Source organism: Chlamydotis macqueenii, chromosome 23 (genome assembly GCF_036417535.1).
Source record: "Chlamydotis macqueenii isolate bChlMac1 chromosome 23, bChlMac1.mat, whole genome shotgun sequence".
NCBI lineage: Eukaryota > Metazoa > Chordata > Aves > Otidiformes > Otididae > Chlamydotis > Chlamydotis macqueenii.
The window spans coordinates 3,703,321-3,725,945 of NC_141578.1; the positions used below are offsets into that span (position 1 = coordinate 3,703,321).

The 22,625-nt window shown below is 52.3% G+C and overlaps 3 protein-coding genes across 4 annotated transcripts in view; 2 read left to right on the forward strand and 1 right to left on the reverse strand.

Annotated features, from left to right (window-relative positions):
- Positions 1-497: 497 nt before the first annotated feature.
- On the reverse strand, positions 498-3,705 carry BYSL (bystin like). Its single transcript, XM_086765918.1, has 7 exons — positions 3,408-3,705; positions 3,144-3,321; positions 2,908-3,046; positions 2,435-2,568; positions 1,671-1,831; positions 1,354-1,456; positions 498-1,135 (listed from the first exon to the last, which is right to left on the reverse strand). The coding sequence occupies exons 1-7, from the start codon at positions 3,673-3,675 to the stop codon at positions 787-789; spliced, it is 1,332 nt and encodes a 443-aa protein (XP_086622044.1). The 5' UTR covers positions 3,676-3,705; the 3' UTR covers positions 498-786.
- A 55-nt stretch (positions 3,706-3,760) lies between these two features.
- MED20 (mediator complex subunit 20) lies at positions 3,761-7,710 on the forward strand. The gene is made up of 4 exons (XM_086765897.1): positions 3,761-3,801; positions 3,929-4,083; positions 5,440-5,693; positions 7,361-7,710. Exons 1-4 carry the CDS (start codon positions 3,788-3,790, stop codon positions 7,574-7,576), a joined length of 639 nt encoding a protein of 212 aa, XP_086622023.1. The 5' UTR covers positions 3,761-3,787; the 3' UTR covers positions 7,577-7,710.
- Positions 7,711-12,037: 4,327 nt separating this feature from the next.
- Positions 12,038-22,625, forward strand: part of USP49 (ubiquitin specific peptidase 49) — a 34,427-nt gene continuing 23,839 nt past the window's right edge. For both annotated transcript variants that reach the window (XM_086765543.1, XM_086765544.1), the window contains exon 1: positions 12,038-12,059. The gene's annotated coding sequence lies outside the window, so the exon portion shown is untranslated. The remainder of the gene's footprint in view (positions 12,060-22,625) is intronic.

Below are 22,625 nucleotides of genomic sequence, written 5' to 3' on the forward strand. Positions count from 1 at the left end.
GGTGGTGGTGGGGACGGTGCCGGGCAGGCTGCCAGCGCTGCTGGGCTGCTCCTGCCCTCGCCTCTGCCCGCGCACACGCTCGCCGTGCTCTCCCGGCTCGGGCCCCGCTGCCGGCCAGCGGCAGCTGCCGTGGGGCAGCTTCGCAGCCGCTCCTGCCTGCCAAGCCCTCGGGAATCCCCCTGGCACCAACAGCAGCATTTCCCCTCCACCCCCCAGCGAGGTTTTGGGCTCTGGGAACAGCACAGGGCGCAGGGTGAAGCCCCCAGCCGGGATATGGGGAGGGAACGGGGGGTGCAGAGGGGTCCCCTTCTCCCTTCGCGATCTGGGGACAGCACCGGCAGCGCAGACTCTGTCTCCAGCTCTGCGAGAAGCCCGGGGCTGGTGGCTTTGCTCTGCCACCTGCTGGGGACAGGACAAGGTGGGGAGGGGACAGGGCAGGACCGCGCACCGGTGCCACCACAGAGAGGTGCAGCTGTGGGACAGAGCCACCCCTGACGGACGGACGCGGCTTGGGTTTTATTTTCCAGCAGAGGAACGAGCCAAACCCTCCCAGGCGCCGGTGGCACCAGGTTCCCAGGCGGGACAGGGGCTGCCCTGCTCAGTGACGAGCAGCGCAGGGAGCACGGTCCAGCTCCACGGGCACGGCCTGCCCCCGGCGCCCGCTCGGAGCAGCAGGATCCTGGGACGGATGCTCCCGCACGCCTCCCTCACGCACCAGGCTCCCCATTGCATCCGGCAGCGTCCCGGGAGCAGGTCAGGCTGCGGCTTTTCCCTGCCTCTCCCTGCTCACTCCATGGCCACGGGCGGCTGTCCCTCCACATCCCGCGTCTTGGAGTTCACCAGCTCCCTCCGGATCTCCGGCGAGATCTGTGGATGGCTGTGGAACTTGAGCAGCTCGAGCAAAGCCTCCTTCTGCTCCGAGGAGAGGTCCTCCTTGTAGCGCTGGGCGAAGGCCAGGAAGCTCTGGTGCCACAGCACGGGCAGGACCCGCTGGTCCGTGCGGAAAGCCAGGAAGTGGAAGACGAGGGCATCCACCACGCGGAAAGGCAGGGCGTACTTCTTGTCGATGAGCAGCCGGAGGAAGATGCTGTTGGCGCCGCTGTACTGCATCTCGGCGATCTTCAGCATGGCCGCGCTGCGGGGACGGAGGGAGCACCGAGGTGAGGGCAGGCCAGGCAGGATGAATTTGCCAGACGCAAAGATGAGAAACCCAGCGCTGAATCTCAGCCCCGGAGGGAGCAGAGCGAACCCCCCACCTCCAAGACGCCAGAGAGGCTGAGGGACAGATCCGAGGCGTTGCACCAGCACCCTAAAGGAGAACCTCTGCCCCCCCACAGCCTCCCAGCGCGTTACCTGGAGTGGAGGACGGGGATGGAGCACTTGGTGAGGATGCTGCCGACGATGACGGCTTCCCGCAGCGTGCAGGTCCCCGACTCGCAGAGGGGGATGAGGATCCCTGCGGAGGGGGAAGAGTCAGGCGCTGCCTGTCTTAATTGCACAGGCAGAACCCAGTCACTAAGTCGCTGCACCTCCTTCACGTCTCCTCCTCCCCCCCGAGCCCAGAGAGCCGCACCGCGCAGGGGACAGCGCACCGTCACGCTGGGCAGCGGCACACAACGCGTGCCCTTGCTGGCGAGAGGCCACCGGCAGCCCTGCAGGGAGTCCCCTACCTTTGAACCAGGCCGCTGGCTTGAACAGAGCCTTCTTCAAAGCCATGTAGAGGTGAAAATTGAGGCGTTTGTACTCGGCGATGTCATCCCTGACCCGTGGCAGCAGCACCAGGTTGTAGAACCGCTGGGCCATCCTCTCTTTCAGGTTGGAGGAAAATATCCTGGGAAAAGGAAAGTGCAAAGCAAGGTGTGGAGAAAGGAGGCCAAGCGGGGGACAGGTTGGTATCTTGTGAGTCTGGTTCCAGTTATGGAAAGAAAAAGCTAAAAAATCCCACATCAGCATCTCCCAGAGATAGAATCACAGAACGGTTTGGGTTGGAAGGGACCTTCAAAGCCCATCCAGTCCAACCCCCTGCCAGGAGCAGGGACATCTCCAACTGCATCAGGTTGCTCAGAGCCCCGGCCAACCTGGCCTGGAATGTTTCCAGGGATGGGGCATCCACCGCCTCTCTGGGCAACCTGGGCCAGTGCTCCACCACCCACAGTGTAACAAATTTCTTCCTTTTGTCCAATCTGAATCTACTTCCCTGTTTTAAAACCATGACCCCTCGTCCTGTCACAGCAGGCCCTGCTGAAGAGTCTCTCCCCACCTTTCCTGCAGCCCCCTTTGGGCACTGGGAGCCGCTCTCAGGTCTCCCCGGAGCCTCCTCTTCTCCAGGCTGAGCAGCCCCAGCTCTCCCAGCCTGGCCCCACAGCAGAGCTGCTCCAGCCCTCTCAGCATCTGCGTGGCCTCCTCTGGACCCTCTCCAACAAGATGATCTTACCTGGTGGCTTGGTACATGGCAGCTGCTGTCCACGTCTCCGGCTCTGTGATGTAGAGGATCTGCTCCCAGTTGGACAAGGCAGGAATTATTTTAAATGCCTTGGGGAGTTTCCCGCTCCTGTATTTGGACAGCACCTTAAAAGACAAGGATACAGGCCAGGCTGCGACAAACGGGCACTGCCAGCAGGGCTGCAGGACTTGTCTCATGACCATGAGAAAGCTGTCCCCTCCTTTAGCATCTCTGGTAAGAAAGGACTATCCCGGGCTCATCCTCAGCACAGTGCTCAGGAGATTGGCCCAGAGAGTTTCTGAGTGACGTTCAGTGACCGATACCACGCAAAGCGCAGGTAATCCACACAACTGCCTGTGCTGAGTGAGGAAGGGGACTCTGAGGGAGAGATGGGGCAGAGGTGGTGGCTGTGGGGCTCAGCGCGGTGTTTGCTGGGCCCCGGCGCAGAGCAGCTTTGGCCTTACCTCTCTGACCCCCCTGTAGACCTCCAGGACGCGGGGATCGAGCTGGGGCATGGGGCAGCCCGATATCTCCGACAGCGCCGTCTCCACCTCCGTCTGCTTCTCTGTGATCTTCTCCATGATGATGTCTGCCAGCGTGCGCCTGGGCGCAGCGCGGGAGAGGTGTGAGGCAGGGGCCGCGCTCTGGAAAGCGGCAGCCGCTGCCCCATCCCGGCCCCTTTCTCCCGCCGCGTCCTCACCTCAGCGGCGGGTTCTTGTTCATGAACATCTCGATGGCCTTCTCGTCCTCGGGGTCCACAGCCACCTCTCCGCAGTACTCCCCGCTCCGTCCTGCCGCCGCTGCCGCCTTCTCCAGCGAGGGCCATTCCTCATCATCATCATCATCGCCCTCCGACTCCGAGCCGGGTACGGCCGGGCCTGCGGGGGAGCGGCGCCGGCTGAGCCCGGGGCCCTCGCACCCTCGGTGCCCCGGGGGTGGGCTGGGGGCGGAGGGGGGGACTCACCCAGCGCCGTGCTGCGCTGCTTGGGGCCGGGGCCGGGGCCGTGCTCGGCCTCCAGCTCCTCCTGCTGCCGCCGCGCCTGCTCCAGGATGCGCCGGGAGAGCCGCGCGTCCACATAACCATCGCCGCCGCCATCCTCTTCCTCCTCGGCCCGGCCCCCGCGCCGCTTCCCCCGCGCCGTGGGCCGCGGGGCCGCCTCCTGCAGTATCTGCTCGGCCAACGGCAACGCGGGCCCGGGCCCGGAGCCCCGCGCCCGCCGGGCCTTGGGCATGGCGGCGGGGCCTGGGGGAGGCCGCTGCTCCCGCCCGCGCCGACCGCGAGTGCGCGCTGGCCCCGCCCCTTCCGGCGGAGCTTTCCGTGGCGGCGGGGCGGGCGGGCGCAGCATGGGGGTCACCTGGTGAGAGCGGGCGGGCGGGCGCGGTGCGGTGCGGTGCGGTGCGGGGCTCCCCGCCGGGGACTGGGGGGGAGAAGCCGCCGGTCGGGCCCGGAGTCTGACTCCCCTCTCTGGATGTCTCCGGTTTCAGCGTAGCGCAGGTGCCGGTGGCGGAAGGGAAGAGCGTGCAGCAGACGGTGGAGATCGTGACGAGGAAACTGGAGCTGCTGGGAGCCGAGAAACAGGGAACTTTCTGCGTGGACTGCGAGACCTACCACACCGCCGCCTCCACCCTCGGCGCGCCAGGTCCGGGGGGTCCGGGGGGGCTGCTGGGGACCCCCCGCTGCCGGCTCCCCGCCCTCCCCGCCCCGCCACCGGGGTCCGGGGGGGCTGCTGGGGACCCCCCGCTGCCGGCTCCCCGCCCTCCCCGCCCCGCCACCGGGGTCCGGGGGGGCTGCTGGGGACCCCCCGCTGCGGGCTCCCCACCCTCCCCGCCCCGCCACCGGGGTCCGGGGGGGCTGCTGGGGACCTCCCGCTGCGGGCTCCCCGCCACCGGGGTCCCGGGGGGGGGGGGAGCTGCTGGGGACCCCCCGCTGCCGACTCCCCGCCATCGGGGTCCCGGGGGGGGGAGCTGCTGGGGACCCCCCGCTGCGGGCTCCCTGCCCCGTCACCGGGGTCTGGGGGGGGGGGGAGCTGCTGGGGACCCCCCACTGCGAGCTCCCCGCCACCGGGGTCCCGGGGGGGGGGGGGGGGGGCTGCTGGGGACCCCCCGCTGCGGGCTCCCCGCCCTCCCCACCCCGCCACCGGGGTCCGGGGGGGGCTGCTGGGGAACCCCCGCTGCGGGCTCCCTGCCCCGTCACCGGGGTCTTGGGGGGGGGGCTGCTGGGGACCCCCCACTGCGGGCTCCCCGCCACCGGGGTCCAGGGGGGAGCGGCTGGGGAACCCCCGTTTTTTGGGGGTTTTTGGTTTTTTGTTTTTTGGTTTTTTTTTTAAATACTGCGTCTGTCCCAGTTGCTTTGGAGGCTGCGTTTCGCTCTGGAGAGGGTGGGCAGCGCGGCTGTCCGCTGTGCCCGTCTCCGGGAGGGACAGGTGGTGGCTCCCGGGGCAGCAGGGAGCAGCTCTGGGGGGGTTCGAGGCGTGACATGACCCAGCTGTTTCCAGAGGTTGTGCTCAGAGGATCCCAAATCCCCTCTTGGCATAGCACGGCTCAAAGGTATGGCATGGCCTGCTCATCTGAGGGGCTGTTCCAGCCTCTTTTTTTTTTTTTTTTTTTTTTTTTTTCTCCTAAACACCAGGATTTTCACAACATTTAAAACGGCTCGTGTGACCGCGGCTGCGAGGGTCAGCGCTGAGCCCGCGCGGCCTCCGGGCTCTGCTCGGCCAGTTTGCCCAGACAGATCCATTTTTTTTTTTGCTGCTTTTTCTGCAGCTGGAACTCGCACGGCTACACCCGTGGAAATGCTTTGTTGATCTACGTGGATAAATGAGAATTTTTTTCCAGCTTTTTAAAGCACGGTACAAGCCAGGCGCGTCCTCTCTGGACATCCTATTTTCCAGAGCGTGTCCCAGCACCCACTCACCCACCAGTCCTGCCGGATGTTTCTTTAAAGCACAGACGAGCACAAGATTGTTGGTTTTACAGCCCAAATACTCTTATTTCAGGGCAGACGGGCAAGCTGATGTACGTGATGCACAACTCCAAATATCCCCTCAGCTGCTTCGCTCTCTTTGAAAACGGTCCCTGCCTCGTAGCGGATGCCAACTTTGATATCCTCATGGTGAAGTTGAAAGGCTTCTTCCAAAACGCCAAGGCCAACAAGATAGAGAGCCGAGGCACCCGCTACCAGTACTGTGACTTCCTGGTGAAGGTGGGCACCGTCACAATGGGGCCCAGTGCCCGCGGGATATCTGTGGAGGTAAGAATCACCTTCGAAGGCTGTGAAATACAACTACAGGCAGGGAAATGCCATGTTGTTGGAGGCAGGATGAGAAATCTTGAGTCCCCATCCTTTCTGTGTCTCAGCTGTGTTGCTCATTGCCGGTAGTTTGTCTTGCGTGCGTTCGTGTACGCGGCTGGCAGGGAATTTATCGCCTTTTCACGAGAAGGTTTAATTCAGGCAGGTACTCTGGGGCTCAGCTGCAGCTACAGAAAAGCCCGTCATTGAAGTGCCAATAAACAAAACCTTGAAGGGATGCTGTCAAACTAAAAAGCTGCTTAAAGTCCTGATGCACAACGCTAGTAGCACACTTCAGGCTGATAAGCGTACCGGGGGAGCAAAACCTCTTCAGCTCCTGATCTGATGCTGATTCGGGTTTTGTTTGCCTTCCCCATCTCGAGCAGACACGGCCCCGGGAGAGCAGGGCCCTCCTGCCCCAGGTTCTGCTCACGCAGCGTAGAGATGGTCCTCTCCTCACCGGAGAGCTTTTGCAGGCCTCAGCCCTACCCTGCGGCGTGCCGACCTGGATTGCTGCCCCGCGGGGCGCACCGCGGGCTCCGAGCCTGCCGTTGAACTGCTTCCGCGCTCTCCGCTCCGTGCCGTGACTGCCGCTGAGGACCGAGAGCGTCGGTTGCCAGCTGCCAGTGGGTGTTTCACGGGGTGAAGGCTGGGCCGAAGGGGTGTGGGAGGATCTAGGAAGGCATTTGAGGAGACGGTTGGCTGAATGCAAGGGCGAGTTGAAGCCTCACAGGCTGCGGGCAAGCCTCAGCTGGGCTGAAAAAACATCTCAGAAAAAGATAAGGAGCTGGGTTGTGCTGGTGTGGGAACGGCAAAGCAGAGTAGGTCAGGCTCCAGACATCTAGATACACTAGTGCCTAGCAGTCTTCAGGACAGCTGAGAATTAGGCGCTTAAATGTCCTTCAGAATCAGAGCTTACGCTTTTCTAAACGCACAAATCCTATTAGCTGATACACAATTAATAATCACGCTGCGTCTGCTCAGGCAGGTGTTCCCAGCCAGCAGGGAGGAGGATTGAGAAATGGCTTATTTCTTCACTACAATAAACACAGATGTTGTAGTGTCAGCCTTGCTGTTGACCCAGGGTTAAACAGAAGCTTGTTTTACCCTAAACTGGAGTTCAGTACCGGATCTGCCAGGCCATCTGGCTGCTTCTGGTTTAGTTTAGTAGTTTTTTCAGGGTTTGCAGTAGGACCTACTCCTGATTTGGGAACAGACTCGTGTTTAGTAAAATGTTTCAAGTCCGTACATCCCAAGGCTTTTTCCAGTACACTCCTGAAACACGTCACAGCCACGCGTGTCGTCGACCTGCCAGCATGCAGGAATGAAGTTTGGTTTTGGACGGGGGAAAGTTCATGTGGCATTTGAACCCGTGTTCCAAGAGCTCCGCTCTGGGGGATTTAAGAAAAACGGTGCCCGTACATTTTACCTTCCCTTTTGAAAGGGTTACTTGCATGTTGCCAGCATGTCCTGTTCATATATATTTGTCCATCCTTGTTATATACTAAATATTCTCAGATGTTTTTATGAAAAGCATTCTCTAGTGGGGCAGAGAGAGGAAAGCGCGTTGCCTCCTGCGTGGTTATTGCCCCTGCCGTGAGCGTCAGGGCTGTGTTTTCTGTTGCTAGGTGGAATACTGCCCCTGTGTGATAGCCAACGACTGCTGGAACCTGCTGATGGAGTTCATGCAGAGCTTCATGGGGAACCACGCTCCCGGTATCCCGTCCGTGTTCGGCACCAAGCACGACAGCATCTACAGCCCAGCGGACACGATGGTGCAGTACATGGAGCTGTTCAACAAGATCCGCAAGCAGCAGCAGGTGCCTGTAGCAGGGATCAGGTGAAAGGATTCCCTGGAGCCCGGCTTAGAGCGACCGCATCCTCCTTTCTGCCTGCCTGTGTGGATCAGGAGTCCCTCCGAAAAGCAGCACCGGAGGCAGCCCAAGGTTGTTTTTTTTCCTTCTCAATCTCTTTCCTCTGTTTGAAAGCAAAAGTTTTGAACGCTATGCATATTTCTTGTCCTCCTTGGTTTTGAGCGCGTCTGGGATCGGGCCCGCGGTTCTGATGGTTCTTTGTGCCGTGCGTCATGCAGGGGACTGCTGCTCGTTGGCAGAAGGAGGGAAAAGGAGAAATTCCATCCAAATGCGTGCAAGGGCAGAGATTCCTTACCTGCAAACAGCTACATGAGAGACTTGTTAATTTTTTTTTCTTTTTTTAGATATCCTCGTGAAAGAGTCGTTATTTTTTGTCAAAATAAAAAGCTGTGTTTTGTGAGGAGATTGAGTCTTTCTGCACAGCAAGTGTTGTGCTGCTTTGTTATTGTTTATTTACAGCTTTTGAAATTTTCTGTTGCGTGGAGACAATTCTTCAGCAGAGTTTTATCTCTGATTTGGTTCAAGAGCTTTATTCCCCTGAAGCAAATTAATTTCCCTGTGGCAAAATCTAGAGGAATTCTTGCATTCCTATTATGGGGTATGTTCTTAGTTTGTCTTCATCTTTTATATCTGATGGGAGTATTAAAATCTACCTCTCAGATGATACCAATGATAAATAAATAAGCCTGGCAGGAGCCCTCTCATGCATTGGAAGAGAATACCACCTGCTTTATCTCATTGTTTGAAAGGTAGGTAATAAATATCCTGTCCCTGCACACCATTTCTCATTTGAGAAATCCTGGTGACTTCAGCAGATTTAATGGAGTAAGGAAGGATTTGGGGAATAAGTGCCAAAAATTTATCATAAGACTTAACAACGTGATATCACTTGAATATTTTTTTAGGTGGTGATTTATTTTTACAGCAGGAAAATGAGGAAAATCAGATCCCTTTTGAGCTCGCTCTCCCCTTGGTTTTACTTGTTTGGTATCTATCTGGCTTGCAGCTGTAATTTTTTTTTCTTCTCCCTGCTCAGAATACACAGAAACACCCTCACTCAGCCACCAACCTTTGTGCTGAGCTTCCTTCACGGTCCCTGGGAAGGCTGCGCGTAGCAGGGTTCCAGCTCTGCAGCCCGTGTCCCGGCCAGAAAGGGCAGTTGTAGAGAAGGTCTAAGGGTGGTTTTAGGAAGGGAGATTTGCAAGAAGGACAGTGGGTTCCTCGTGAAGAGGCAGTGCTCTCAGAAAATATTATTGGTTCCTTGGGTCTTGGAGAGTCTGAAGAGCAAGTAAAACAGAAATAGATTTCTCCTTGATAGATTTTTTTATTTTTTTTCCTTCTGAAGCAGGAAGTTTTGTTACTTGATTTGCTGACTGGTGCAGAACTAGTTATTTAGATATGACTTCTTTGTGATTATCATTTATACCTGCAAGCCTAATTAACTGTTAGAGTGCCCAGAGCTTTTAGTTGTGGGCATTTAATAAATTTAATCAGCACTGGGTCCAGAAAGATCTGGTTAATGAGCCATAATAAATGGCATAGTATATCATAAGTGTGTTAGAAATTCCAACATGCTGAATATACTGAATTTTTGCAACTCTTAGCTCCAGTTCATGACATGTGCACTGACTTCAGTGGGACTATTAATTTTCAGTGATGAAAATTCAGTGAGACTGACCTGCTGTCATTCCACATAGTGAAGTTTGGCTGGGAAAACTTAAGAAAACAAACTCTAGTCTTTGTAGGAACAGTTATTTTTGTCCTGTTTCCCTTTTTAAGTTTTATGGTTAAAAAAAAAACCAACCCTTTTAATGACCAGATTAGTCATGCTGGATGTTGCTAATGCTTTATCAATTCCCGAAAGATGCATTCTGTAACCAGAGATGTCAAAACTCTGGTCATGTGTCTTAAACACACAGAAATGTGTGCTGGAATCTCTGGGGACTTCTGTGCTCTTATTAATACATCGTACTGTTCCTAGAGTAATAAAATGGGACCCCTTGAGCTACGTTCTGCCTTCAATTACACCATTCCAGCCGCTGACGTCAGTAGGTTACCGCGCGTGCAAGGATGGGTAGGATTTAGCAAAAACGTCTCTTGCTGCAACTGCATTTTGTGGATGAGGGGATTGGCTGCCCCACGTGAGGGGCTGCTTTTCCTCTGGGGCTTTTTACTTTCTCGATGGACAAAATGACTGTTTTTCAGTCTTATTAGCGGCAGTAATCCTCCTCAGTCCACCCCCTACCCCCCAGCATCGATACGGCAGGTTAACGTGGCTTCGAACACGCTAGTCTGCGTCTTAACAAGTCTTCAGGGGGCTTTCAATTGTGTTACGTTAATGGATTGAGCCAGTGTAATTGAAAACCACCCCAATTTTGCCTGTCAAGGCATGGTCTGGAAGGTGGTTTTCCTGTTGCTCCCCAGTGTTTTCTCAGAAAATGGAAGATCTAGAGGGACAGGCTGCCAAGCTGTAGCCCTGTACCACTGTAGATCCTTTTTTTTTTTTTCTGCTTCTGCACCTCAGAAATCACTGGCAGTTCTGTTGCTTTCTGTGAGTTCAAGCCTGGCCCAGAGGGGACTGGGGATCTCGGGGACGCCTGTCTCACCCTTGCATCCTTACAGCTTTCCCCTTCCTAGCTCTAAGTAGAGGCTGGGTGGTGTTGCCAGGGTCACCAACGCTTCAGTGGCAGAGAGTCCAAGTCTCACTGCCACCCTGGGGATACTGTGGGCTTTTGTTCTGTTTTGTGCTGTGGCGTTTTTTATGAGGAAGTACTTACGTAGCAGCTGCACCCTGCTAAGCTTTACAAAGAGAGTGAGGACATCAGGGCCTCTTTAATTTTCAGTTTTAATTCTTAGCAGACGTTACATACTGAGGGCTCATTCCAATGGGGAGCTGTTGGAGAGCTGAGAAGTGTGTGACTGTGGATTTCTGTGCAGCTATGGGTTTAAAACAGAGCAGGCAGCGGTCAAAAAGGGAAGGTGTAGAGAAAGGACAGCAAAGCTCACAGAAGTGGAATTTGTGGGAAGGCTGGCTGGTGAAGGAGCTCACAAGACCACGAGGCTGTGGAATATCCTTGTGCCGTGGCAGAAGAAAGCAGGCTCCCACCTGTCGCAGTAAATTGTGGTGCTGTGCCTCAAAACTTACTGGGAAAAGATGGAGCAGGGGGGTTGAACACTTTGTCCCTGTGCAAAGGAGCTGTGTCTGTGCCACCACTGACCTGTGCTTTCTATCATCAGCGCCGCGTGGTCCACGACTGCTTCCTTGCAGCTTTGCCCTGGCTCAGTGCTGCCTGGACCGTACCTCCTACAGGCTGCAAAAAAAAAAAAAAAAGTGAGTTATCCCTCTGGGTGTGGGTGACTCCCAAGTGTGGCTGCCCTTTCCTGGGGACAGGCTTCTCCCCCGTCCTCAGTACTGATGTCCCTTTGTCTGACAAAACCCTGGCCAGCCCCTGCACTGCGGTGACAAGCGTGTGACCTAGGGGCCTTTGAGTGATCTCTGTCAAGGGCCACTGTGGCTCAGGGGCCCATGTCTGTGTGCCATCAGTGCTGTTTGGCCCCGTGGGGCGCCCACCTCTGTCACCTCAGGGTCCCTGTCACCTCAGAGCTCCCATGTAGTTCTCCTGTCACCTCAGGACACCCCCTCGTCACCTCAGGGGCCCTGTGGGGTGCCCCCCTCCATTACCTCAGGGCCCTGTCACCTCAGAGATGCTGTGGGCCCCCTCCCGTCACCTCAGGGGCCCTGTGGGGTGCCCCCCCCCCCCACCTCAGAGACCCCATCACCTCAGGGGCCCTGTGGGGTGCCCCCCCCCCTCACCTCAGAGACCCCATCACCTCAGGGACCCTGTGGGGTGCCCCCCCCCTCACCTCAGGGACCCCATCACCTCAGGGGCGCTGTGGGCTATCTCCCACCCCACACAGCCACCTCGGGGGCCCCGCGGGAACGCGTCACCTCCCGCGCTGCCCCTTTAAGAGTCTCTTTGTTTCCGAAACATCCTTATTTACCCTCCTGTGACTCAACCAAACTTCAGCCTGGGATTCACAAAGCCCGGTACGTCACCGTGCGGGGCCGGGCCCTGGCAGTTCCCGCCCCTCGGCGCTGCCCTCCCGCTACTCGACCGTAAGCCATTGAAGAGCTCCCCCTAGCGGCTACGCAGAGCTCGTAAGTTCCGCCAGAACTCTCTCTGCCGCGGCGTAGGCTGCGCAAACGACGTCCGTCGGTGCGCCAGCCGCGCTGTTAGCGCCAGGCTGGGCTCTACGCAATTGGCGTAAGCAGCGGGGCTGAACGGGGAGCGGGGAGAGGGGGGCGGGCACGAGCGCTTGTGTGGCGTCCTCTCCAGCCAACGGCGAGGCGGGGCGGGCCGCGGCGGGCGGCCAATGGGCGGGGAGAGGGCGTGGCCGGCGGCGGTTGGGGTGTCTCGCGCTGGGTGACAGCTCGCGCGTGCTGATGATGGCGGTAAATAAAGGGGCCGTTGGGGGGGGGGGGGGGCGGGGGGGGGAAGACCGCGACCCCCCCCCGAGGGCAGACGTGGGGAGAAGGGCAGGGGGCTGGGGGGCGCGGGGCAGCTCGCTGTGAGGAGGGTGCTGAGGGGTCCTTAGTGCGCCGCCCCCCCCCCCTCCCCGAAAGCGCGCCCCCCCCCCCCACCGGTGCTGTTGGGGGGGGGGGGGGGCTGAGGCGGACCCCGACCCCTCCGCGGCGGCCACCGCCTTTGTCTGCGGGCGGCAGCCCCGCGCCCGCCTCGGCGGCTCCGCAACTTTCCCTTTGTTGAGGCGCGGGAGCGACCCCCCCCCCCCTCGCCGCCCCACCGACGACACCCCCCCCACGGCCCCCCCCCCCAAACTGGGACCGGCCCCTCCCGGCGGGGCCCTCACCGGGGGCTCTACCGCCCCCCGCCGGCCGGGGGGGGGAACAGCGCCGGGGGCCGCGTCCCGCCGCGGGTGGGTGCGCGGGGGGGGGGGGGGGTGCCGCGGGTCGTGGCCTTGCTGTGGGGTTGGGGGGGGGCTCAAAAAATTGCCTCCTACCCCCCTCCTCCCCATGCCGTGCTTGGATGGGGAAGGGGGAAAGAGGGCACAAAAATGGGGAAAATCGGTGCTTATTCATATTTATTGGCAAAAAAAAAAAAGGGGGGGGGTTTGCGTCTTCCCCGCCCGCCGCAGAGGGAAACGGCGGGAGTTAATAACGGGGGGCTGGGGGCGGCTTGGGTTGGGGTCTCGCCGTTGCTGGTGTCACCTCGGGGAGCAAAGCCTGCCGTAAAATCCCGTTTCAAACCAAATTTGAAGCAGAGAGGGTCGCAGCGGTTTGTACCCCTCCTGCGAACGCTCGGATAGCCGGAGAAAATCACTGCTCGCGCGCGTGAGCCCCCAAACGGGAGTCGGTTTCAGAAAAGCTGCTGATTTTAGGAAACGCGCCCGCTAATTGTGTTACGTGCGCCTGTACGTGGGGAAGAGAAGCCGGATCTGTGTGTCAGAGCAGCTCCCGATCTCCAGGTACAGTCAGCGGGGGGATATTGACAGACGTGATGAAAGCGCCCGGTTATTTTGAAATATATAGAGGTGGGGGGAAAAAAGCGTCTTTGCTTTTCAGAGCTGCGCTTGCACTTTTAATTAGGGAAGGATGCTGCGAGCTCTTGAAGTCACTGAGCTCCTCTTGCGTGAAATGTTGCAAAATTTGGTCCTTTTATGTACTGCTGCTTCAGAGAAGATGCTGGCTGGAACCTGAGGAGCGCGCGGTGGAAGACGTGATAGGCGCTACCGATTCCTTAGTCCGGGCAAAACTCTAATTGACTTTGGCGGGAGCTTCTCCTGAAGCAGTGCAGTCGTCCTCCGGGAAAGGCAAGGCGAAAAATAAGGACCAGATTAAAAGGGGTGACAGGGAGGTGGGATTGGAAGGAAAAATAAGGTGTCGGGGAGGGGGAGGAAGGGGGCTGGTGGTGGAGAAGAGATCCGAGCTGCTCCTGGAGGAACGGGGACGCACGGCTGGGATGTGGGAATCCGGATGGGAGAAAGAGCCGCGGGAGCGAGGAGGGTGAGAGCGAGTGAATCGGTGGAATGGCGAACAGAAAAACTCTCCGTTGTGTGCGAACGCTGTGGATTAATCTTGCCCTGGGATTAAACGAGTGTCGGTCTAACGGAAGCGGTTGGAGTTGCGCCCTGTCCACAGCCGGCAGTGAACGCGGTGCTGGGCTTTGCGCTGGATTTCTGCGGCAGCTGCGCTTGGGGCTCGCTGTTGTTACCGTCGTCAAATGAGTTGGTATGGTTTTTAAAAAAAAAAAAAAAGGGGGGGAGGATTGGGCAGCAAAAGCATTTGGTGTTGGTTTTAATTGCTTTGAAAATATTCTAGGTGCAAATATTTGAAAATGATGTGCCAAATGCAAGCAGCATTTGATGTCTCTGAGCTAGGCTTGCTTTCAAACACGAGGCTGCAAATGGTAAATGCTTGTTTATTTTCCCCCTAATCGTTCTTCCTATTAACATGAGCTGACTTCAAGTGAAAAGGGCGTTTTGAAGTTGGCAGCTTTTCACGTCTGGAATAGTTCTTGCTCTTGTGCAAGTTCTGTTTGCTGCAAAGAATTTTGCTTATTCAGGAGCAGGGCTTAACAATAGTCACATATGCAACTGTTTATAGAGTGTTACAGCTAGTAAGTTAAAATTGGGGATTTTTTTTTTTTTTTTTTTTTAGCTGTTGCGTGTCCGAAGATCGATAGTAAAAAAAAAAAAAATCTGCCGCCGCAGTTCCTGCCGAGATTCAGATTGCGTGTGGTACAAAGCCCTGTGGTTGACAGGACGCGCCGGAGGCCTGTAAGGACGGAGAAATTGTGAATAAGCCTCATGTGCTGCGGCTTGCAAAACGAAACGGCGCTCGGTCTGATCGGTATTTAGATTGGTAGGGTAAGGATCTCTCCTTCGTGTGTTGTGCAGTTAATCGTAGGGATACTGCTGATGGAAAAAAAAAAAACAAAACAAAAAAAACCCAGGGCACGTTTAGCTCAGTGTATTGCCTCCGCTTCTGCGTGCCTTGAGCGCGGTTTCTTGCTGCAGCGGATTTCTTGCAACTAATCGCAATCCTTTGCTTGGTGCTTGCTTGTTTGCAGCTCCCTGTCCGCATCAGACCTTGCAGGCTGTTTTCTTCAGTGCTAAAACGCGCTTACCTGTTAATTGGGTTTTTTTAAAGTAGTTATTGTTTAATCTCAGCGGACGAGTGACAAGAAGCGCCTTCTCTAGTGGCAAAGATGCCATAAATTACTGAATAAGTCTTCAAAGATGCTATTTTTATTGGGCTTTTTTTTTTTTTTTTTCCTTTCGTTAGTTATTTTTATACTTAAATTTCTTAGGACTTCTGCTGGGACTCGTAAAGTGAAATTTAGTGTTTTCTGAGCCCTTAGAAGATGGTGGTGGATAGATTTAGAATAGCTAACCAATGGAAATACTACAAAATTCAGCTTCTCTCTTACAAGGTACGTGCGAATTCTTTCACGTGCGTTTTTTGCTTTGGGGAAGCGTAAAAGGGTTTCTGGAGTTGACCTCAGCTCTGATTCAAAACAAAATTAAGATTTTTGTTTTAAAATTCTTTGTTATAAATTATTAGAGGGATACTAAGATGCGTTGTTTGAAAACTTTGTCTTTAACTGGGTGCAGCAATTCCCATCAGACGGGGCGAAGAGGAAGACGAGGTAGCTCTAGCGACACCTCGCTCTGAGCTGTGTGGGACGTGCTCCGAAAGATCCCCCCGATCCTTTATTTTCTGCGCGGGAATCCTCTCCAGCAGCTGAGAGGCACTGGAAGTTTCTCACTTTGTTTCACAACCTTTGTGGTTTTCATCTTGAATATTTCATCAAGGGTTGGTTTTGTTGTTGGTTTTTTTTTTTTCCTTTGGGGAGTGAAACCCTGGGAGATGTTCTTGTCCCAGCAGCCTATTGTTAATCGCTCGGTGTGTAAACACTTCACCTTTCCTCAACACTTCACCACCATGAACAGGCTGTTGAGTTGATGCAGTAGGTTGTATAGAAAAAAGCCCCCTCCGCTCCCTTCAACGTCAGTGAATGGAAGACCATCTCCTCGTTAGCATGAAACCCTTAACGAATCGCTGCTTTGGTGTGCGCTAAGCAAATTCCACAAATTATTTAACAGAAACCACTACCGTTTTAAAATCCGATTTATAGATCAGAACGTCTGCGTTGTTTGTTCGTATCTCCGTGTATACCGACCCTCACGCTCTTCACTTTTGTTTTTATTAGACTTTAGATCAAAGATGGCTCATGCGAGGCCGTTAAGTCGCCTGTGGCTTGCGAGCTGTTGAATTACAGCCCCAGCGCGCAGGCTTCGTCACGTAACTGGCAGCAGAGCTACGGAGCAGCTAGAACACGGCACTGAAACAAAAAAGATTAAAGTGGGAGTGAGGGGAGAGAAGGTAAAAATGGAGGGGGAGATTCTGGCCTTTGCCCTTGGCATAGGGAAATAATTTCTAAGCGGTCTAAAGCTAATTATTTCTATATTTGCGATAATTCGTATCATAGCGGATTGAGGAAAATGCAAATTAAAACGTGCGCTCTGTTTACACTGCATTCTGCTGGTTTCGAAGGGAAAAGAAAAACCTTTGCTTTCTGCTACGGTGTTAGGAAGTATCTTTAGTGGACATAAGATAGGCAGAGAAAAAAATAAACGTGGCTGCTTTGAGCTAAGTGTCGTTAATTAGCTTTTTGCTTGCGAGATGATAACGAGCGCACATTAACTGTTACCCCTCCAGTACATTACAAAGATCAGTATGAAATCTCTCAGAAAATAGCAAACTTGTTGGGGCATACGTTGGGATTTTTTTAAAGAAGGCTCACTAGTTAAGTTCCTTTAATTAGATAATTATAATGTAATTCACTGAGCAGTCTGTCCTCTTAAGAACTTTACTGAGAAAGTAGAAGAAAAATTCAGGCAGCTACCTGAAAAACAGAAGCTTTTTTCAGTACATCCTCCTCCTTCCCCACGCTGCGCACGCTGGCTTTCTTGTCTCGCTGCCTTGGCTGTGGAATTCCGCCGCGTTTTCAAATGAAGACAGAAAACTGGAATACACAGCTCTGACAGCTCAAAGTTAGCATGAGTGCATTTGAAATGTATTTTGTGTAACGTGTCGTGACGAATGTACTCTTTAAAGAAAAAAAAAAAATTCTAAGGAGATGCTTTTGCGATGTTTTGTAATGTTGCTATCTGAAACGCAAAAGGATGCTTTAGCCACAGCGAAAACCGTGCACTCAGATGTGGGGATCCCTACAGAAGGTTGGAATTACTAAATAACCTGCTCCATCTCGGTTTTTAAAGGAAAATAATCGTTTGATCTATTCTAGTATACCTCAGTTTGTTGTACGTATCACGAAAACTTTTACACTCAACCTCTAACCAAGCGTACTGAAACTATTTTTTTTTTTTTTTTTTCTCCCCCCTCTGGGTGAAGCCAGTGGCGGTTTTGAAAGAACCGATTTAATGGAGAAAAGCTTTAGTGCATTTATGTTCTTTTCAGGCTTTTCAGCCAAACCATGGAAGATCAAGTCAAGAGTTATGGGCCACAGCTGTGTTCCTCCTTTGAGACCTTCTATAGGACATCAGCTGAGCTGATTAAGAAATGGTGACCACAGCTCCCTTCCCTTATTCACTCTGAAAGGCAAATCCGTCCACTTGATTGAGAAGCGTTGCCTTGCACCCATATTTTCCCATTCACTTGCAGTGGGCGGCTTAGATCTGATTAAGAAATACTGTCCTATAATTACATTCTGCCCCTCTCTCTCATGCTATGAAAAGCCTCCGAAGACAATTCAAGGTTTTGAACTTTAAATAGAAAGGGTATGGAAGGAGGGCCCTCGCAGCCTGGCTAGGTGGGTATGCAGATGAAGTGACAAGTAGCTTTTAGCTGGAAATACTAAAGGAGTATCCCAAGAAGGGCAGTCAGTGCTGGCTTGTGTTTCTGCGGCTTTTGTTCCCCGCTTTCCAGGGAGGGATCGGTGTCTCCAAGCCTGACTCCGTTCCAATAAGTTTGTGACAAATGTGCTTTCCTTTTCTTCAAATAGGAAACCTGTATTTTATATTAAATTCTTTCTTTTGATATGGTGGGACCTGGTTCATCTCTTGCCTGGTGCTGAAGCTAACTTTCCCCACTAATTTTAGGTAGTTTAGCATTTCACACTGTATTGTATATTAAATGTGTTCCAGCTGAATAACAAGTGCCCTGTGTGTTAAGAAAATGATCGAGATTTGTGGCTGCCTTCTAGCTTGAGCATTATCTGCATAAATATTGAGCTGTAGTCTATCAGAGCAAGTAATTTTTTCATGCACTAAACTTCAGCCAATACAGTTCAGCGTGAACGCCTCCCCTGCAGATTGGTGTAACTGACTCAGATGAGGAGCTAACATCTTTTTTGACTAATTGGGGTTTGCGTTTATCTTCAGTGTGGGGTTTTTATATTTGACCATCGTTTGGAGGTTTTCTGGGTGGAGGGAGAGGTCTAAGGATTGATTTAAACAGACCGTGTGTCTCTACATTTGTGTGCGCGCGTGTATCTATAGGTGTTTTGCCAGAACTGGACAAGACGATCCGCTTCTGGATGCGTAGGGGCTTTCCAATCGTTAACAACCGGTGAAAAGTGATGTGTTCTAATTCGGAGATTCTGTCTGGCTTACTATGAGCCACAGGGATACTTAACAGTGAATGAGCCGAAACTTGGATTGTGTGTTAGTCAAAAAGAAAACCCTGTCATCTCATGGGGATGTGGAGCAGTGGTTGGCTGCTTGGGCTGGGAACCGAAGGAGATCTGCTGCCTGTAGCTGTCAGGGTGCGACTAAACCAGATAATTTGCGCTCTTGGAGGAGCGATACCTCCAGCTCCTCCATCCAGTGACTGTCGTTAGAAGTTACAGGGTGGTTTTATTTTTGCTTCTATGGGGAAACTCTTTCTCTCCTCACTGTCCCATCCATACCTCCTTGTCATGGAAACGTAGAAGGCAAAAGCAGTGGGTTAAGGCAGCTCGTTGGACTGAGCTGGCCGACTTCTAATTAAATGGAGAGAGTGATGGCTGAATATCTCCATCCTCTGCCAAGATACAAAAATATGGGGGAAGACTGCTCCCCGCTTTCCTTGCTAATGCTGCCGAGGGGATGTCAGGAGGAGGACGGCGTTGAAGGCGTGTGTCTTTAGATACCCGCTTAGCCACTGCTTCTACGTTACTGCTCTGGCGTGTAGTGAAACCCTTTGCTGATGGCATGGAAATTTTTGCTGTCATATTTGGACTATCTCATATTTCATATAAAAACAAGCCACGCTTAAATATATGTTTGATGTTCTCAGCAGAGAGGAGTCATTAGCTGTACGGGAGAGCTTCACCGCCCGTCTCCGTAGAGTTGATCGTGTCTTCTGCAGCTGGAGAGATGTAACGGGAACAGAAGTGACACGCTGGGTACAAAGGAGCAGGTTATCTGGTTAGCTGTTTCTCTCCAAGGAGAACAAAGGGTTTTTTGATGTGCTTAAAAACCTCACAAACATGAAAAACATGGCTTATTTTTCAGGACAAGTATTCTAGACTTAGAATAGTATGAATTATTCTGTAAAAAAAAAAAAATCCATGTAAAACTCTGCTATTCTTTGAAAAAAAAAAATTAAATCAGCTAACTGTTTATTCACTGAAGTTGTGAGAAAGAGCCCTTAGCTTGGATTTAATGCTGTTTAATCATTCTTTCAAAAATACAAAGGAGGTACTAAAAGCTGTTCAGCTAAGCTTTAAAGAACTAATAGCTATAACTGAGATTCAAAAGTGATTTAGTTCCAGAGGTAAGTCTGTAATCCTACCAGTCATGAGTTAATCTGTCATCAGACTAAGTCTAGAAGCAAATCTATTTAACTGAGAATAGTTAATTCACCTGAATGAGAGCAAGGATGAAGATCCTTCTCACCAGAGTTAGTTTATTTTGAGAAAATGTAATATTTGTGATAGAGAGTGAAAATAGCTAGTGTTTTTCAAAGGTAGGCTGAAAAATTCAGTGTTGAAATTTGCACTGCTCTTTTTCTGAACTTTTCAGGATGGTTCGGTAGCGTGGCTGCCCCACCTGCTGTGTTGAACATGTGGAAGTGAGCGAGTCAGTGACTAAGGAAGATAATATCCTGTTTATTATACAGGTGGAAGGTTTTAAGAACAGCTTTTTGAGGCACCAGAATAAAATTCTCCTCTCCATCTTTCCTTTCCTTGTCCTGTTGTCATTTCATCTCAAGACAAATTGATGTGATGAACTCTAACCTCTTACAGGATAAGGATAAGGATAATTTTTTTAAATAACAGATGCTATAGAGTTGATCTTCAGTTCTTAAAGAAGATTAACAACCTGATAGTTTGCAAATCGAGTTCCCGTTTCCTACCTCATTCTGTGACGTCGACATCTTGTGATGAGGACAAAGGCATTAGTCCTCAGATAACGTCTGTAATTTATAGACAAGGATTTCAGCCAGAACAGGATTCATAATAGCAAATTAGGAATAATTCCATCAGGAAGAGGGGGAAAATAAAAAGATGCATTTGAGCAAGTGAAATTGTTCCTTGTGTACCAGAAAACAGAGGCTCAGACCTTGTGTGTCAGCTGGCAGGCTGGTCGTAGGGAAGGCTGAGGCTGAAAATACACTGAGTTTTATTAATGCCACTGTAGGTCTCCTTTTGCACACCTAGAAGAGGAGAGTTTGCTTTATTAATCCCGCCCCCCCCCAAGTGCAAAACAGGCACATCAGTTGAGCAGAGCAAGAGGACATGTGAATCCCTCTGTCTAATTCTTTGTTGACGAGAAAACGGAGAAGACCCTGCTCGAGCCCAGCGGTCCCAGTGGAGCTGGCTCAGATCATTTGGGGCTTCTGGAGCTGAGGACGCGGCAGCACCCTCCCGTGCAGGGATGCGGGCACGCTTATGGATGCGATACGAATAATAGGCTGTTGAGCATTCTTGGGCTGTTGTCTGGTTTTTGTTGGTTAGACAAATAAAAAACCAGAAGTCCTTGCTGCATTTGGATAAATCGGTCGCTGTGATTTAATCCATTTACCAGTTAACAGCATTTATTGAAACACACAGAAAATTTTCTAGCTGCCATTCTGTTTCGCTTGCCTGGGGTTTTAAAAGACTTAACAGTAGTTGATTGGCAAGCGAAGGAAGGGAAAATGATGGAGAGGTATGTCGAAACCCTTCGTTATTTTCATCTTGTTGTAATCGCTGTTCCTCAGACACATCGAAGGCACCTTTCCTGCAAAATGCGACTGTGGAATACTGTGCTTACATTAAATATATTTGCCTGTTCGTTATGGCTGTGAAGATAATAAGCCACAGCCTGCTGGGGTTGTCTCGTTCTTTATTGCCTCAGTGGATGGCACCGACATGTTCGTTTGACTGATTGCTGTATGTGTTGTATCAGCTGTGGTGTTGGTTTAGATTAGTTAATAGTCTGCCTAAGATTTTGCCAAGATGAATACGAATTAAAATGCGGGAGGAAGAACAGCAGAGGAGAACCCATAACTTACCAAGTATTCCCTCTCTGCTATAATCCCTCTTTGTGTCTGTCACAAAGAGGTTCTGGAAGAGGCTGTTAGGCTGCCGCTGAATGCCAGGGCTGGTAAATTGATCTCTGCTGCAGCCGTCGGTTTGGCGTGCGTGAGCGGCAGCGAGCGGATTCTCTGATGTGCCGGAGCGAGAAAACTTCACCTCGTACCCGTGCGATGCAGGGCTTTGGGTTTGGTGCGGTTTATGAAAATAGCCTGTCTTCTGATGCAAAAGTAATCGGGTTTTGCAAATGATGGGGGAACGGAGCAAGGTACTCCTTGCTCAAGATGTAGCCAGTCCTGACCGTGCTAACGAAGCTCTCAGCCCCTAGCTGAAAGTTAGGTTTAATTTTGCTGATGTTATTGCAAAAGTGAGTGGAAATTGCATGGAATTTTCCCTATCAAAGGTTTGAGGGTGTGGTTTTTTGGTATTTTTAATGTATAATATCTGAACTATTGCTGTGAACCTCAACTCTGAATGTATTGTTTGGGTGATAAATGTGATATCCACTGAATGTGAAAAATACTGTTTAAAGAGCATGGTCAAAAGAAATAATGCTTTCTGGGTTCTGAAGAACGCAGGGTTTTGGCTGCATTGTAGTAGGCCACGACTAAAAGGAATAATAAGGTAGGGAAGGTGGGGACACGAGAGAATGGCTGTTTATCCCCTCTATTCCTGCTTTGTTAGGCCACGCTGAACTGTAACACGGCTTGTTCTGTTTGACTTCTGCCCTGTTCATGATTCTGAAACTGCCGTGTTCGCTTGCGCGCAGGTCCCGGGCCGTGAACGCGTAAGCACGTTCTCTCTCCGCTTGAGCAGGCTCACTAAACTTGAACACTTGCCGCATTGGGCAGTGGTAAGCGTGAAAGGAAGCGAAAAGACAGCAGTTTTGGTGTGAACCCTGGCAGTTTGGGGACTGTGGGGCGTAAAAAAACCCTGCATTTCCTAATAGCAAAAATGGATGTAGGTCTCTCGACTTGGGGTCAGCGCCGCTAATTTTGCGTCTGTTAAAGCTCTGTTACTCTCTGCTCTGGCAGAGAGGATTGTCAGGAGCGGTGTTCCAGGGTGAACATGTAGGTAGATTTGGAATGCTACGGCATGTCGCTCTCTGATGTTGTCACAATTACGGAAATAGAATTTGTTGGGAATTCATGGATTGTGTAAAACCGGTTGCTTGACTCCTAAAGTGAAATTATGATTTTATATTGGGCAGTTAGCATCTACTTTCAGACTGTTCTAATGAAAAACACTTTTCTGTGTTTGATTCTGATAATTCCAGTTGTATGTATTTGCTATGAGTGCTTCAGGCCCCTACAGACGTAAGTACCAGAGCAATTACTGCATTGGCTCTTTCCCTTCTGGACTGGGTCACCGGGACGAGAGGAAATACTGTGAATTGTCTTAATGTAAAGTGCATCCATATCGTGTTTCCCAGCTTATTAACACTTCAAAAAGCCAAACCAAAAATAAAACCTCAG